Raw genomic sequence first — 16,307 nt, 5'->3', positions numbered from 1 at the left:
ATTCTCAGTGTTGCTATAGTAACACACGTAGATCGAGAACTTATGGGACCAAAAACGAGGTCTCCTTCTAACAGCTGTACTTGTTCGTACTGTTGGTAATTTTTTATAGTGATTCGCGTGAAAATCACATTAAACTTATCGAGCTTGTCTTTCGTGCTTTTCTTTATCGATTCTGTTTAAAAGAACGTATCTTCTCGTGAGAACGTATTTTGGCGACAGTGTCGCTTTCCTTTGAGATCATTTGAAAGTGCACCGTAGCAGAAGACATCGAAAACCGTTGGTGGTTTGATAGTCGTTAAGTAGAGACCTAACCTAACATAGTCTATTCCGATAGCGTCCTTATTGCAATTATCGGAGTGAGTTAACTTCGAATTTAAATAACGAGAGTAATATTAAGAATATTATGCGCGATTGTGGTAAGTGAAGATGTTTATATTCGATGTTTATTCAATATGAAAGATTCTCCTTTGAATCTCTAGTAGATATATGCCGTTGTTTGTGTCACGGATTTCGATATAACTGTTATACCATTTGTAAAGATACATACATGCCGACATTGTATGATTTATAATTTCGAAAATTATTTGCGATTCGAGAAATGTATAATTATCATTGTGTTTCAATAACAGTTGGATTATATTTTGACCTTCTTTTTGTATAAGATTTTACAATTCTTTACAGGTTATTAATATAATCTTTTAACTATGTAAAACATATAAGTAGTATTGTTTTCGTGATATATATTATATTTTATTACCATGTTTTTATTTGTATCTTTTTTATTTTAAAGATCAACTCAAATATTATAGCGTTTCTTCTTCAGAGTGTAAAGTGAAAGAAATATATTGTTAAGCAAGGAATGGATCCTGCAACAGTCATTGCTCTTTGTAAGGAAAACATTCAGCCGCTTCGTTATGGACGAAATGCTGCTCAATTGGGAACTGCGTTAAGGGCACAGGAAGATGTAGAAGCACAACAATTACTTCTTCAAGAAAAGCAGTATGTTTTCGTATTCTGTTGGTTCCCTTATTAATAATTAAAGAATTATTGAAAGGGATACATTCTTCATTTTAGAATGTATGAAGATGCAATTAGAAATTATGAAGGAGAAGATCCTTTAGAAAATTGGTATGAATATATACTCTGGATCGAACAAAGTTACCCAAAGAGTGGTCATGAATCGCATATTGGAAAATTATTACAACAATGTTTAGCCACATTTGAGAAAGAAACAAAGTATTATCAAGATCAAAGATATATACGTCTTTGGATTAATTATGTAAGTCGTTTTTCTTAAACAGCCAAGAAATATTTTTTAAAATTGAATAATTTATTAAATGCTTTAATTGTAGATAAATATGCAAAAAAATCCTTTAGAACTGTATCAACTTTTATATAATAACGGAATCGGAACTATGGTAGCAGATATGTATAGAGCATGGGCCTTTGAATTAGAACAAATAGAGGATTATAAACAAGCAGATGAAATTTATTTATTAGGTTTAAGAGCTCGAGCAGAACCACTGGATGAATTAGATTATGCACATAAGTAAGGATTACAAGCATTCTTATTATTATTATATAGATATGTATATACATATTTTTCATGAAATTGATTAGCACAAATAATTTAATAATTTTTGGAATTAATTCTTATAATTGTACTGCTCGTAGAAACTTTCAGTTAGCAGTAGCTCGTAAAACACTTGGACGTATAGACGATAGAGGTGATGCATCAATATTTGAACAGAGACAAGCATTTAGTTCATTGAAAGCAATTAAAGCTGGTAAAAGGGTTGGTACGATACGAACCGGACATCGTGTACGTGATTATTTTCCTGGTAGCATACCTCAAGTAACAACAATGCAGAATACAAGACCAAATTCTCGAGTGCAGATATATCAGGTAAAACATATTGCTGAATAATAGACAATATCTTAATATTTTTATATTCGAGATTTATCATATAAAAATTAAATATAATATGATAAAAAAATATTAGGACGATATGTCAGGAGAAATGAAAGGTGCAAGTATATTGGATCATGTACCCATAGAAGATATGATGCATAAGGAAAATACAATTAAACCTGGTCCATGGAACAGTGGAATGAAAAAATCTAATTTATTATCATCTACTGTGAAAACTGCTTTTAAAGGTATTACATTCACAAATTATAATTAAACATGTATATACATACGCACTGTTTATATAAACATTATATTATTTTTAGTTCACGAAGATGAAGTGGATGACAATGACATGCAGAAAATAAGGTTGTTTCCTAATCATACATCGTTTTTTGATGGAAGCAAATATCCTGAACATATGATGATACCTGTATGTGTACAAGATCGACCAAATCCAAATGTTATCCTTAAACCACACTATCCTAAACAAATAGTTTATGCCAATAATATGGATATAAGTATGGAAGAAATTAGAGCTCAACGTTATCTTCTTAAAAGGTTTTCTTATTTGACAAGTGCAATTTATCAATGTTTTTTTTTTAGCATTATATAACATGATCACTTACGTATTAATATTTTAAGTAGGCAAAATCAGGATATGCAAAAAAAGTATTCTGACTTGGATATAGACGATAAATGTTCAAGAAATCCTGATTTACAAAACCAACAAAAAATTATGGAAAGAGATTCTCAGAATCACAGTATTACATTGCAAGAATTGCAACAACATAGGCAAGAATTTGCGCAACAAAAAATGGTACAAAGGCAACACAATCTTGAGCTTCAAAGAAGAGAAATCGAACATTTAGAAATTGAAAGACACAGAATCCAAATCGAACAACAACAAGAATTACAAAGACAACAATATGAAGTTGACAAGCTAACATTAGAAAATCAAAGACACGACGCAAAGCAACAAGAATTGAAAAGATTAGAGGCTGAAAGATTAGAAGCTGAAAGGATAGAAGCCGAACGAATTGAAGCAGAAAGAATCGAAGCTGAAAGAATCGAAGCGCAAAGGATCGAAGCCGAAAGAATCGAGGCACAGAGGATCGAGGCCGAAAGAATCGAAGCTGAACGGATAGAGGCACAAAGAATCGAAGCTGAAAGGATAGAAGCTGAGAGAATTGAAGCAGAAAGGATCGAAGCTCAAAGAATGGAAGCTGAATTAAATACGCAAAGAAAATTACAAACAAGTTATTTACATTCGCATCATACGTCATCTTTATCAACGGATAATGAGGAACATTTACTTGGGCAAAGCCTTACTGTAAATACAAAAGAAGCAATATCAGCGGTACAAGATTTATGGCATTCTCCAAGTGTTACACCCGCTACACCACGTTTTCGTAATCCTATAGCACCTCGAATGACAGATTCTAGAACAAAATTATCTTTTGACATACATATGGATAGTTCAATGACACAGCACGCGATGTCTAGTAAACATCATCAAGGATATAACATACAACCTTACGAAGATCAAGAAAATCATCAAAGTTTTCATTCTTCTCATCAGAGTTACGTGCCTCCGGCACAACACACGCCGTATGGAAATCATGGATTACAAAATACGTATCATTACCAAATACAGGTACGATGACAATAAATAACGATAAGAAAATATATTTTTACTATCTAGTATGTCACAAAAGGGTATTGATGATTATAAATGTGAATACACACACACACACATATATATATATATATAAACGCATATAAGAGAAAATAAGAATAAACTTTGTTTCAGCATCATGACCAGCAAGTACAACAATTATCACATCATCCGCATCATCAGTTGATACAACAACAACAAGCACACTCGTTGCATCATCAATCCCTTTCACAGTCTCAACATCTTCAATCGCATTCACAACTTCAACATCATTCACATGTACATCATCATTCACCACAAAGTCAACATTTACCGCATCAGCCACACCACTCGCACCATCATATGCAACAAATGCAACATCCTTCCTTTGGCAATATGTTACCAAATGATATAGGATATCAACAATATCCGTCCTCGTTGGAACCAGCTCTTCTACAACAAAATTCAGAACCTCAAAAACCATTACATTATCCATCATACAGTGAACCTAATGTAGAGGCAAATAAACCTTATAGGATGCCTCCTGAATTACCATATATCAAATCACCAGGAATGAATCGTAGAGACTTGAAATATTTGGAAAATGCTGAAAATAAAGAAAATGCCATTGTTATCGATTATAATGGACCACTCGAGGAAAACATGCCATCAAAATTAGCAGAAGAAAATAACTTGTATACAGATGATACCCTTGGTATAGCACCCTTATCAGGACCAAATGATACCTGCTATACCGAAGCATGCAATGCTTTATTAAGTAGTTCTACTCCTATGACTAACCATTTTAGATTATCGCATAGACCAAAGGATGTGCCACAATTTTCAAGCCAAAATGTTCCACATCACACGTACGTGAGATCTTTCTTTTTATACTTACAATGATTGATTCACAAATGAAACTATAAATGTATTTAAAAGTTAACATCTAATAATGTATTATTTTTAATAGAATCCCAGATGTAAATAATGGTAATACGGATGAAAAATTAAGTGTTATAATGGAATCAACTAGGGAATATGTTTCAAGTAGTTCAGCCTCTAGTGCCAATACAAGAACAGCTGCTTTAGGTTTTACGTTAACAAGAGAAGAAATGAGTTTGATTAAAGAATCGGGCTTACGTTAGTATATATTCATTCGTTATATACTATATTGTTAAATATTTCCAACGAAAGTATTTTTATTAAAATAACAATACTGATCTTTGTTTTTAACGTTTATATAGAGCAAACACATAACGATTCTATATTAGCGACCAGTCAACCATACGAACAGAAAATGCGTGCTCAAATTCAAGCTGTACATGCTCAAAGTCCACGTACGGTACAACGAAATGTGGATCAAATAACGTCAGAAATAAAAAATAATTGTGACTTACGAAAATCTATCAATTTTAAACTTAGTAGTGAAACAGACAATCAGGAAAAAACTGATACTATGGAATGCGAAGAGCATGAACCAATGGAACAAGTGGAAGAAGAAATCTTTCAACTTCCTTCTGGAGATATTAATCCTTTTGATAAGAATTTAATTGCCGGACTTTTGAAAAACATGAAATTTCCACAATCACAACATGCAAAAGGATATATGAGAATAAATACTAACTTAAATAAGTTTGTGCCTTCTACTATGATTACGCTTGGTTAGTAGATTATAAATAATTTATACTATCATTATTATTAATAAGTTAGATAATGTTAGTTCAAAAAAAAAATATGTATGTACGCTTTGTAAACAACTATTTTCATTTCTCTAATTTTCATTTCTTTTACTTTTTTTTTTCTCTTTTTTTAAAGGACCTGAAGCGTATAATTTGGAAAAGTGCCTTGGGAAAGGAATGTATGGAACAGTTTTTAAAGCAGTAAATATGCAGACAGGTCGCACTGTTGCTTTAAAGACCCAAAAGCCTGCATGGGTTTGGGAATATTACATTGTTAGGGAAATAAAAACCCGCCTTAAAAATCCACATATGGTATGGACATATTAGACGTTATTTATTTTTAATAAATTATTTTAATTATCGTTTAATCATCTACACTTCAATTATCATTGATTACAGCTTCGAGGATTTATGGATGTTTCAATAGCTTATATAGCAAATAATGGCAGTGTACTAGTTTCAGAATTTTCCAAATTTGGAACATTATTAGCAGTAACTAATCAAGTTAAAATGTCTACTGGTAAACCATTAATAGAACCACTTGCTATTTTCTTTACTATCGAAATGCTTCAAATTGTTGAACATTTACATAAATGCCAAATTATACATGGAGATATAAAGCCAGATAATTTCTTATTTATGCGATTGTAAGTATTTCTTATAATGATTATTCCTTAATAATTAAAAATAATATAAATTACAATTCGATTTTGATTTTTTTTTCTTTTTTTGTAGACCAACAGAGGATGTTAGGCCAACAATACAGTTGATTGATTTTGGATGCAGTATAGATATGAGTTTATTACCAAAAAAAACAACATTTACTCATATCATAAAAACCGAAGAATTTACGTGCATTGAAATGCAAACTGGACGGCCTTGGACGTATCAGACAGATTTATATTGTTTGGCGGCTACAAGCCATTGTTTATTATTTGGTAATTACATGAGAGTATCAAACGTTGGCGATCATTGGTTTATAAATTCAAAGTTGCCAAGGTAAGATCATTAATCCAGAACTAATATCGTAATTGCGAATACTAACATTTGTAAATAAATCTCAAATATTTGTTATTCGTTATATACACAGGTATGCAAAGAAGGCCGCTTGGGAACCATTCTTTACAGAATTATTGAATATCGAATCGTGTGAAAAATTACCAGACTTATGTAGATTACGAAATTTAATGGAAGAAGCTTTACCACCAATGCCAGAATTACAATCAAAGCTTAGAATCTTATCTAATATACTCAACAAACGATAACGCTTACTTAATTTGCTAAATCAGATACTATGGCCCAATGTGTACGGCACACATTTAGTAAAGAACCAACGTTTAATAAGAAAAAAAATTAATATTATTGTGCTATTTATTGTAAAAGTTACTATTACAGTGATATATGTACTTCACAGCTACAGTACATGAAATGCACGTTTATGGCCTGCTTTGTGGAGGCTTTATTGATTTATATTGCTTGCACATAATCAATAATATTAGAAGTGTGAATTTAATTCTGCCAATATTTCTCTCCGAAATATCGTAATCAATCTCCTGGAGATTCTCTTTACCACTAGTTTCTTCTTTTTTTTCTTTTTTTTTTCTTTTTTTTTTTCTTTTTTTTCCATGGATATGTCTTTCAAAGTACCTCGTGACACATAGTACCTGGATGTTAGTGTTTGTCACGCAAAGTGTGTAAAAGCAAAGAATTGTATTATAAGATATAAGCAAAGAAAGACAAAAGAATTTCGTTGGAGATATTGATAGTACAATGTACGTGTGATAAATGTATGCAGGCACATTAAACTTTAAGGATATGCAACTGCAAATGTAAAAAGTTTATCTCTCACGGTATAGTTGCATTCCATATATACTCTCTCTCTCTTTCTCTATCTTTCTCTTTCTCTCTCACTCTCTCTCTCTTTACTTAGATAACTAATATATATATATATATATGTAATATTTATAATATATAGGTTTAAAATATATTTTTTCTTTCAAATCGATTCTTTCTTTTTTTTTCTTTTTTTTTATTATGTCTCAACACTCAAGTTTTGTATGAAAAAAAGAAAAAATAAAAAAATATATATATATATAGAATGCCAAATATTTAGTTGCTCTCGACACACTTCGTTTTCGGTTTTAAAGAATATTAGTACGTTTGGTACATATAAACATATGCCTGTTAAATGATGATCTATCGTATAAATGTAAATGAAATAATATGTAAAGCAGCAAGACAACATAAGATGCAACATATAAGATGTTTCATTATATTCCATAAATTATAAAATATCCTTGCTAGGACATTGAAAAGACCTTCTATTTTGAATGTGTGCAGGCTTATTCACTGGTATCCACTAAACAGGCCTTTAAATAATAAATTTTTTAATATAGAGTAAAAATATAAATGTAAGGATATATATATGTGTGTGTATATATGTGTATATATATATATATATTTATATATACATACACATACATACATATATACATATATATATATATATATATAATAACAGATATTTCAGGTTTGTGTTCAAATCATCTCTCCCATGTTAAATTTTATAAAATAAACAAAAACAATAGGCTGCCTGATATATTTAAATGATATAATATAAATTATATACATATATATCTATATATATATATAATATATATATACTACTATATATATTTACACATAGTAGTATATATATATATATACTACTCTCTAAGAATATACATAGGTAATCGACAGCCTATTGTTTTTGCTTCTAAGATCACAACATATGCCTTATTTTATTTTGATGGTGCAACATGTGTGTTTAAATTCAAATAATATTGAGCTTTATGTTGAATACATTTGCAACAAGTACTGTAAAATATATTCATTAAAACACGATTAAAGTCATATGCATTAGCTGCAAATTGATTCTCTATTTCTCTCTCTCTCTCTCTCTCTCTCTCTCTCTCTCTTTCTCTATTAATATCTACGTTTTACACAAATATAATATAATCTGTAATATAGTTATTTGCTTGTCTTTAAAAAAATAATAACCACGAGATAATAATTAAAAATCTTAGATACTTTTCGTAATATAGATCAATAATGACCTATTATTTCTTTTTCCTTTCTGAAGTATATTTATTAAGAAAAAAATTAACATAATAACGAATAATAATATTCATTAAGATGAATAAGATATAGAAGAAACATAGATAATATATATATAATATATATAAAAAGAAAAAAAATTGTATTAGTATCACCCAGATTAAATTTATTATAATTAACTACCTTTCCTCTTCGTAATTAATTGCTCTATTACTCTTTATTAACATATTGCTAAATGAAACCGGAAATTGACTATAAAATTATATACATACATGCATATAAAAATATAAATTTTTATATATATAAAAAAAGATATATATATAAATATATATATATATATGCGCATAAATTTATTGGTAACATACCGCGAAATATAAGATTATATTACTTATCGTACAAAAGTTTATCGCTAAATATTCGATGTCCCTTTTTATTTCATTTCTTTAATAGACGGAATGTCGATGCACTTTCAGGATTGATGATAATGTATTTGTGTGTCTATATGAGGATTAGGCAAGCAGATTAACTTGCACTCCATACATGTAAGGAGTGCAATACATATAAAGATATATATATATATAAGATACATATATGCATTAATGACATTATTAACGTATAAACTCAATGATATGGTAAGTGGTAGTAGTAATAGCAGCAGCAACAGTAGTAGTAGTAGTAGTAGTAGTAGTAGTAGTAGTAATAGTAGTAGTAGTAGTAGTAAGCTCTGAAAAGGAAATGCTAAAAGAAGAAGGGAGGACAGGGGGCCCAGATCCCAGATAAAGCGGTTGACCCTCGCCCCTTCAATGACCTGCGAGATATCGTTAGACTGAAAATCACTGACGACGTATGTACCACAGTCATATGTGTGTTCGTCGACCAGCAAACAAGCCATGGTGCTGATCATAGTCTTAAAAATATTTCGAAACGGATAAACAGAGGATGTTACTCGCATGAGAACGCGTATTGAAAATATTCGGTTCGATAGATAATAAATTCAATTTATTATAAAATTTTCATATAATTTTCTTTTTCCGTTTTCTCTCTCTCTCTCTCTCTCTCTCTCTCTATTCTCGTAATCTCAAACATGCGAGCTCTTTACAAATATTTTTTCCTCGTATCTTATTGTTCTTTGATTTGCCACGCCGAGGATTCCAAAGTTGATGGTAAGTTTTCGTTTTTGGTTTTTTCTTGATGTACCGTATTTTTTTTTTTGTCATTTCTTTTTTAATTGTACGATTTCGTAATTTATAAGATTTTTTTTCTTCCTTGATATGTGTGTATATATATATATATATATATATATATATATATATATATATATTTATTGAACTAAAAATCTACGAAAATTTTAGCCAAAGAAGCGAAACAAATCGCCGCTGGTGAAAAACGTCTTGGAGATCATATTCGTGCGATCTTGAAACATTATCAGCAATATGATCCAGTTGGATTACCCGGTGCTCCAATACCCGATCCCATGCCAGTGCCGGATATGAAACATTCTTTTTCCATGTATACCATGAATTTCAAACAAATCAACGTTTATGGATTATCCAAATTTCGTATTGAACATATCAAATCTGAATTGGCATTGATGCAGGTATGATTAAAAGAAATTAAGTATTTCGTTCATTTTATTTATAATAATAAAAAAAAAAGTAATAAATAAAATATTACATCTTATATAATATATGTACATACATATATATATATATATATATATTTTTTCCCCTTAAGGTTTCAGCCGCATTGAGTATTACGAGACTCGACATTCGTGGATTGTATACTCTTGCATCCTGGCTTTCAAGATCAGCTGGCAATTTTACTGTAATATTAACAGGAGTAAATGTCGAAGGTGTTGCAAGATTAGAAGTTGGAGTTGATGGTAAATTACAAGCACAAAACATCGACATGGATTTAACTTTCGAAAACATCGATATGGACTTCAAGAATCTTGGCTTTTTGGGATCCGTTTTTCAAGGTGTTATCAATTCTGTAGGCGCTTTTATATTCGACAGTATTAAACCATTTATTTTGAAGGAAGTTAATACTAATATGAGGTAAATATGGATCTAAAATCTCGAGATAAATTTGAATGAAAAAAATGTTAATTGTGGGAAAATAAATTTAGAGGGGAGGTGAACAAGCAGATATCTCAGTTACCACAGTATTTCCCAAATTCGATATCACCGTTCGACATGGCAGTAGCCGAGGGTCGTAGACAAGTTTCACAAATGGGTTACGATCCATTTAAGGTAAAGGATTATAGTCAAAGCGTTGGTATTTTTACCGTGACGTCATCGCACACTTGGATCACCGGATTGGCAAGTTTCTATCGTATGGGTAACATCACGCTTACCATGGAAAATGGGACCGTAAGTTTATCTATTATTATAGAAATATACAAATTTTAACGGGAAATTGAAAATTAATGATTTTTCTTTCGTTGTCAAAGGTATATGCGGTTTTGGATGTTGGAACACAAGAGATCGAGGGAAGAACGCATTGGGAAGTAAGCGTAATTGGTGGCGTCCTGTCGAGAGCAGGTACAGTGTCCTTCACCGTTCAATATTTCAGAGTTCAACTGAATTTAAGCCAACCACTTGATACACGTAAACGACCAACTTTGGAAGAACTCGATTTGGAATTGGGTAACATACAAGCGCGAATACATGGTGCCGGTACTCTTGATTATGTTATGGAAGCGAGCATCAATATAATACCAAATCTTTTAAGGTATTAATCGATTATTGATCATTCTAAAATCTAAATAATAAATCCTACTAAAGATGTTATAATTTGTTTGTCGTATATAAGTAATATAAAATATCAATTTTCTCGTGGGTAAAATATAAATGATACTTTTTAATAATTTATATATTTAATAAATACTTTATGAATTTTTTATATATAGGTATCAAATAATGGATGCGATCGAGGGACCTCTCAAGAAAAGAATACAAGAAGAATTGAATAAAATAGACGTCGAAAAGCTTATTAATGAAAAAATACCGGAAATAGAAGAACAAGCCAGACTGATGCAAGGATTATCTCCACCCGATGAAATTATCTTAGAAGATCCTGTACCTTCACAAGTTCCAGATGATCTAACTCCGTTCTCTGAAAGCGAAGAGGAACGAGGACCTTCGTAAATATCAAACGTAAATACAAACTGAGAAAAACACAGACAGAGAGAGAGAAAGAGAGAGAGGGAAAGAAATAAATATATACATATATATTTTGTTTGAAAGAAACTTTGAGCTTCATAAGAAAAAAAAAAAAAGATACATAACATATATGATGCCTACATTTTGAGATTAATATAAATTCTGTTTTTCTAATCAGGCGTGGCTTTTTGCCAGACAATTACTCTCTATGTACTGCAGTACATACAAGTCTATGCAGTCAGTACATAATGTAAACCTATGTAACAGGTACGGAAATGATTAAAATAAAACATCCAAGTGTGATTCAAGTAACGAATTATCCGAGGATGTGATGTAACATACTCTGCTTGTAGATAAATTATACGAGAAACGTAGTTACGTAAGAAGAAAATCAAATTTGGTATGTGATGTTAATTGTCAATAAAAATTAACATTTTCAAGATATTTATAATGTGCGTTTCGATCGTTCTAGAAATAGTAATAGAATTTTTCTGGAAAATGAATAATAAATAAAAAGAGTCGAAGAGGAGAATATTTATATTTTATACGTGACAATATTATATTTATTGAAAAGCCTAAGAAAAGTGAAAATATATTTTCGAACATTGAAAATTACAATTATGTGTATGTGTGTGCGTGTATGTGTGTGTGTGTGTGTGTGTGGGTGGGTGTAAGTATGTATGTATATGCAAAGTCTTAATATTTTTCCTTTAATAACAGTTTGTTACGTGTATTTGTATTATGCATTCATTATCTATTTATAATTATGCATTCCATTCTATCCATACAACATAAACATTTTTCAGATAAGTATCACATAATGAGACACATGTATACGTGACTCGATTTCAATTATCTCATAACAGTAATTCTCGGAACATACCTATTACTTGTATAATACATCATTGAAACTCTAATTCTGAAAGTGAAAAGGAAAATATTGACAATTGCCATATAAATAAAGTTCGAATTAACAACCGATATTTATCAAATATAAAAAAAAAAAAGAAAAAGTAATAATCCAGGAATCTTCATACATAGTTTCTCTTTTCTTCTTCTTTTTCTTTTCTTTTTTTTTTTTTTGGTTTTGTTTCATCATTTATCTTCAATCGATATACGAGAATATTGTTAACACAATTCATATAATAATTAAAATACTACAAATATTATAATATTCTTGTATAACAAGTAATAATTTAGAATGATATACAACTATATTACAAAGCCATTAAGCTAGTATAATATATTATAGTACCAACTACAGAAAGATAGATAGATAAAGATAGATAGATAGAGAGAGAGAGAGAGGGAGAGAAAGCAAAGATTTCAAATATACCCGCGAATTTTTGAATGCACGTCGAAATCCAATCTCGTTGTTATCTCGTACATATTAATTGATCTTAATCGTTAATTGATTCAAAAATTAACGAAACAAAAATCTATCATTTATAAGTATAAATAAGCGAATAAAAGACGGATAAGTGATAGAATATTTCGCTAATATTATTGAGTTGATATCAATTAGAAAAATACTAAGATTATTGTATTTGAAGTTGCAAACGAATGATTGTTTTTTTCTCTTTCTTTTCTTTTTTTTCTTTCTTTCTTTCTTTAGACTTTGATGGCAGGTCTGTTTTGACGTTCAATCGGAACGATTCTTTCGCCAGGAGCAGGTAAAACAAGTCTTGGTGCAGTGATAGTTAGAATGCCATCGGATGATAAACTTGGTCTAACATGGCCGATATCATAACCTTGAGGTAGTTGATATCGTCGTACGAAATGTCGTGAGATATAACCATGTTGATCTTTCTTCTCCTCGTGTTTACCCTCAATGGTAATACATTTGTCATCTGTTCTAACGGTTATTTCCTCTGGTGCAAATTGTTGCACATCGACGATCACTCTGTACTTATCTTGGCCCTCTTCGACCTTTGCCGAACCTCCTACTTGTTGTTCTAATTCCTGGAATACTTCGCGCCAAGGACGAAAGAATTCTTTGAATGACGGTAATGCTGGTGGCGGAGGAAAATCGTGTGTCGTTGATAAACGTTGAAAATGTTGTTCCAATTCACGATGAAAACGGTCCATTTCGTCCCACCAGTTACGGAACATAGTACTCGGTACTAATGCCATTTTATATCGAAATTTTTTTTCGTTCTTTTTTCTTTTTCTTAATTTATTCTTTTATGGTTTCTGTAGACATCAATAAAATGTCAAAGTTAAGATAATTTTACTCGTTATTCGTATCATCGATAGAGTAGTATTTGAATCGTATATATCTATATCTATACGTATATAATATATATGTGTATATATATATATAAGAAATTTTATTTTTTCAAATAATTATTAGAAACAAAAGTTGGGAGAACTTTGAAAAAGTAAAGATGGAAAGTAAAAAGAAACAGAAAAATAAAAAATAAGATTACTTTAATATCGATTTACTTGTACGACATTCGATCGAATCGATAAATATTACGATTGCGTACTTACGAACAACGTATTACATCTTATAAATTCATTGTGATATCGAAATAACGTAACTACGATGTTTTTCGCGTTTTCCTAAATTTCTCCCATTTGAAATGAATATTTATACGTAGAAAAAAAAAAAGAGAGAAACTTTATTTCTTAATCCTCTTTATTTCTTATTATTCCCGAATTTAATTGTTTTCTAATTACGACAAAGAAAAAGAAACGAATCGCAATAATCTTTCGAACGAAAGGAAACAGCTAATTGGTCGACGTAAGTCAGTCGCGAAGAACGTTAGCCAATGAACGAACGATATCGCAAATACTCTAGAGAAATTTAATCAAATCGTAAAAGACGTACCTTTTTAACCGTTAGATCGTATTTTGTCAAGGTTCACGGTGTTAATCGAACGCACACTCGTATATATTCGTTTAATTTATTTCGATCGTTAAAAACTTTATTTTTATCGTTAGTCACTCTTCGTGTATTTCGAAGTCGACTGATCGCTTTTCGAACTTAAACTAACTGCGACTAACTTCGCCGCCCGTTTTATATTTGTCATGGCGGTCTTTTCGAGAGATTTCTAGGAGGTACATGCGCCAATGTATATAGAATCATTCTCGATAGATTTCCAACGACGGCTTAACTAAATTAATCACCCTAACGTATAAATACGTGCGTATGATGTATTTTTTTATAATACAATAAATTTTGTTCTAAATTCTAAATATATCTCGTAGTGTAATCTTTTTTTACTCGTATCGTCAATTAAATTCGTCATAACCTAAATATCAATCGATTCGCAATATATCACTTTAATTATTATTTTCAAATTATCATTATAGCTTTTTTTTTCTTTTTTAATTATTCGTCGAAAAATTTCTCTTTTTTTTTTCTCATTACACTTGCAAACATTATATCTACGTTTATAACGATACAAATGTTAATCGATTTACAATACATTATTTTAATTATAATTTTCAAACTAGCCCTATACCATACTAATAAATTTCGTAAAATTATCATTTCATACGCCATACAAAATTTTCATTTTTATTTATTTGAAAAAATAAAATCGTCTACTTTTCTCATACGTTTATATTATTTTCTAATATTTTCAATATTACAAATAAGATCGTGTACGTTGCGATATAAATGAAATTGTGTAATACATTGAAGTGATACTGTATTCTTAGTGAATTATAATGCATCAAGGAAGAAATTGTAGATAAAAAAAATTTAATCCTAATGAAATATAAAATTAGGGAGCAATATGAATTAGTTTCGTCCCTGGCACGATTCCTCCGATGCTCCATCTCTCGGTCGCAACATGCATTTGTCACATCTTTAGATTTCCCCACTCATTTGTCACGTGATTTATATTTGTATTATTCTATGCGTATCTTTTGTGAAATGCATAGTGACGAGAAGATGTTTCTCGTTCTTTCGTTTCATACCAATGTATTCACGTAGAAGAAATTTTGGCTCGACACGACGATGTTACTTTCTATATTTTCACGTTAAATTATTTTTACAAAATAATAATTTTTAGACGTGTAACGCGAGTAAAATATGATTTCATACGCCTCGAATAAACAATTGACAATGCCATTGATTCGTTCGCTCTTTTTTTTGTTTTTCTTTTTTGATATTTTTGAATTTAATTACAGATATATTTCAATGAAATTATAAGATTTTATTTAAGAATAAATTATTACTTTTGTGTTTATAATCGATCATTTTTAATAGTAACGATAGTAACATTTTTTCCAGAACATTCCAACAAATCGTCTGTATATTTTGAGATAGATCAGAATATTGGAAAATGCGTTTCAATTATTATTACGAAAAGGATCTGTTCATTTGAAATTCAAAATAAAAATCTATAAGAGTGACGATCATCTCCCGACCATTTTTGGATAAGACCAACGTGAAGTAGATACATGATGACAATTGTGGATCGAGTAATCATGCATATTCATTAACCTATTTATAAGGATTAGTAAACAAACCAATCACTTATAATTTAATGTATATACATTTATACATATACACAAACCGATCAATTATAATTTAATGTATATAGGTATATTTTGTTTTTATTTAGTTATCGCTTCTGATAAATGTTATACATTTTTTTATTTTTTAGAATCAATATATTAATATATACTTATTTTATAAAAAAAAAAAGAGAAAATACCGCATGAAATTTGAATTACACGATACAGATATAAAAAAAAAGATCAATTATAAACGATCATGCAAACGAATCTTAGTCGAGTTATAAGGAAACTCGTTTTACAAATCTAATGTATGTAAGTAAATTTCA

The 16,307-nt window shown here is 30.2% G+C and overlaps 3 protein-coding genes across 7 annotated transcripts; 2 read left to right on the top strand and 1 right to left on the bottom strand.

Moving 5' to 3' along the window:
- The first annotated feature begins 54 nt into the window (after positions 1 to 54).
- Positions 55 to 8,336, top strand: LOC127073074 (uncharacterized). 4 transcript variants are annotated; one of them, XM_051014117.1, is made up of 15 exons: positions 55 to 416; positions 824 to 999; positions 1,075 to 1,279; positions 1,353 to 1,549; positions 1,675 to 1,906; positions 2,004 to 2,160; positions 2,236 to 2,470; positions 2,558 to 3,566; positions 3,723 to 4,435; positions 4,537 to 4,706; positions 4,811 to 5,227; positions 5,382 to 5,557; positions 5,645 to 5,892; positions 5,981 to 6,244; positions 6,336 to 8,336. In XM_051014117.1, the coding sequence occupies exons 2-15, from the start codon at positions 860 to 862 to the stop codon at positions 6,508 to 6,510; spliced, it is 4,338 nt and encodes a 1,445-aa protein (XP_050870074.1). In that variant the 5' UTR covers positions 55 to 416; positions 824 to 859; the 3' UTR covers positions 6,511 to 8,336. The 4 variants fall into 4 exon arrangements, with proteins under 4 accessions (XP_050870074.1, XP_050870071.1, XP_050870073.1 ...); XM_051014114.1 differs by having other exon boundaries at positions 2,555 to 3,566; XM_051014116.1 differs by having other exon boundaries at positions 810 to 999; positions 2,555 to 3,566.
- Positions 8,337 to 8,915: 579 nt separating this feature from the next.
- LOC127073081 (uncharacterized) lies at positions 8,916 to 11,949 on the top strand. Of its 2 annotated transcripts, XM_051014133.1 has the most exons (7): positions 8,916 to 9,504; positions 9,694 to 9,938; positions 10,076 to 10,398; positions 10,470 to 10,713; positions 10,794 to 11,074; positions 11,253 to 11,499; positions 11,684 to 11,949. In XM_051014133.1, the coding sequence occupies exons 1-6, from the start codon at positions 9,426 to 9,428 to the stop codon at positions 11,488 to 11,490; spliced, it is 1,410 nt and encodes a 469-aa protein (XP_050870090.1). In that variant the 5' UTR covers positions 8,916 to 9,425; the 3' UTR covers positions 11,491 to 11,499; positions 11,684 to 11,949. The 2 variants fall into 2 exon arrangements, with proteins under 2 accessions (XP_050870090.1, XP_050870089.1); XM_051014132.1 differs by having other exon boundaries at positions 8,924 to 9,504; positions 11,253 to 11,949.
- Positions 11,950 to 12,024: 75 nt separating this feature from the next.
- Positions 12,025 to 14,537, bottom strand: LOC127073086 (protein lethal(2)essential for life-like). Its single transcript, XM_051014143.1, has 2 exons — positions 14,339 to 14,537; positions 12,025 to 13,698 (listed from the first exon to the last, which is right to left on the bottom strand). Exon 2 carries the CDS (start codon positions 13,636 to 13,638, stop codon positions 13,117 to 13,119), a length of 522 nt encoding a protein of 173 aa, XP_050870100.1. The 5' UTR covers positions 13,639 to 13,698; positions 14,339 to 14,537; the 3' UTR covers positions 12,025 to 13,116.
- Positions 14,538 to 16,307: the final 1,770 nt, after the last annotated feature.

Source organism: Vespula vulgaris, chromosome 2 (assembly GCF_905475345.1).
Source record: "Vespula vulgaris chromosome 2, iyVesVulg1.1, whole genome shotgun sequence".
NCBI lineage: Eukaryota > Metazoa > Arthropoda > Insecta > Hymenoptera > Vespidae > Vespula > Vespula vulgaris.
Note: the sequence above shows the minus strand (reverse complement) of the source record. Positions and strands in the feature narration are given on the sequence as shown.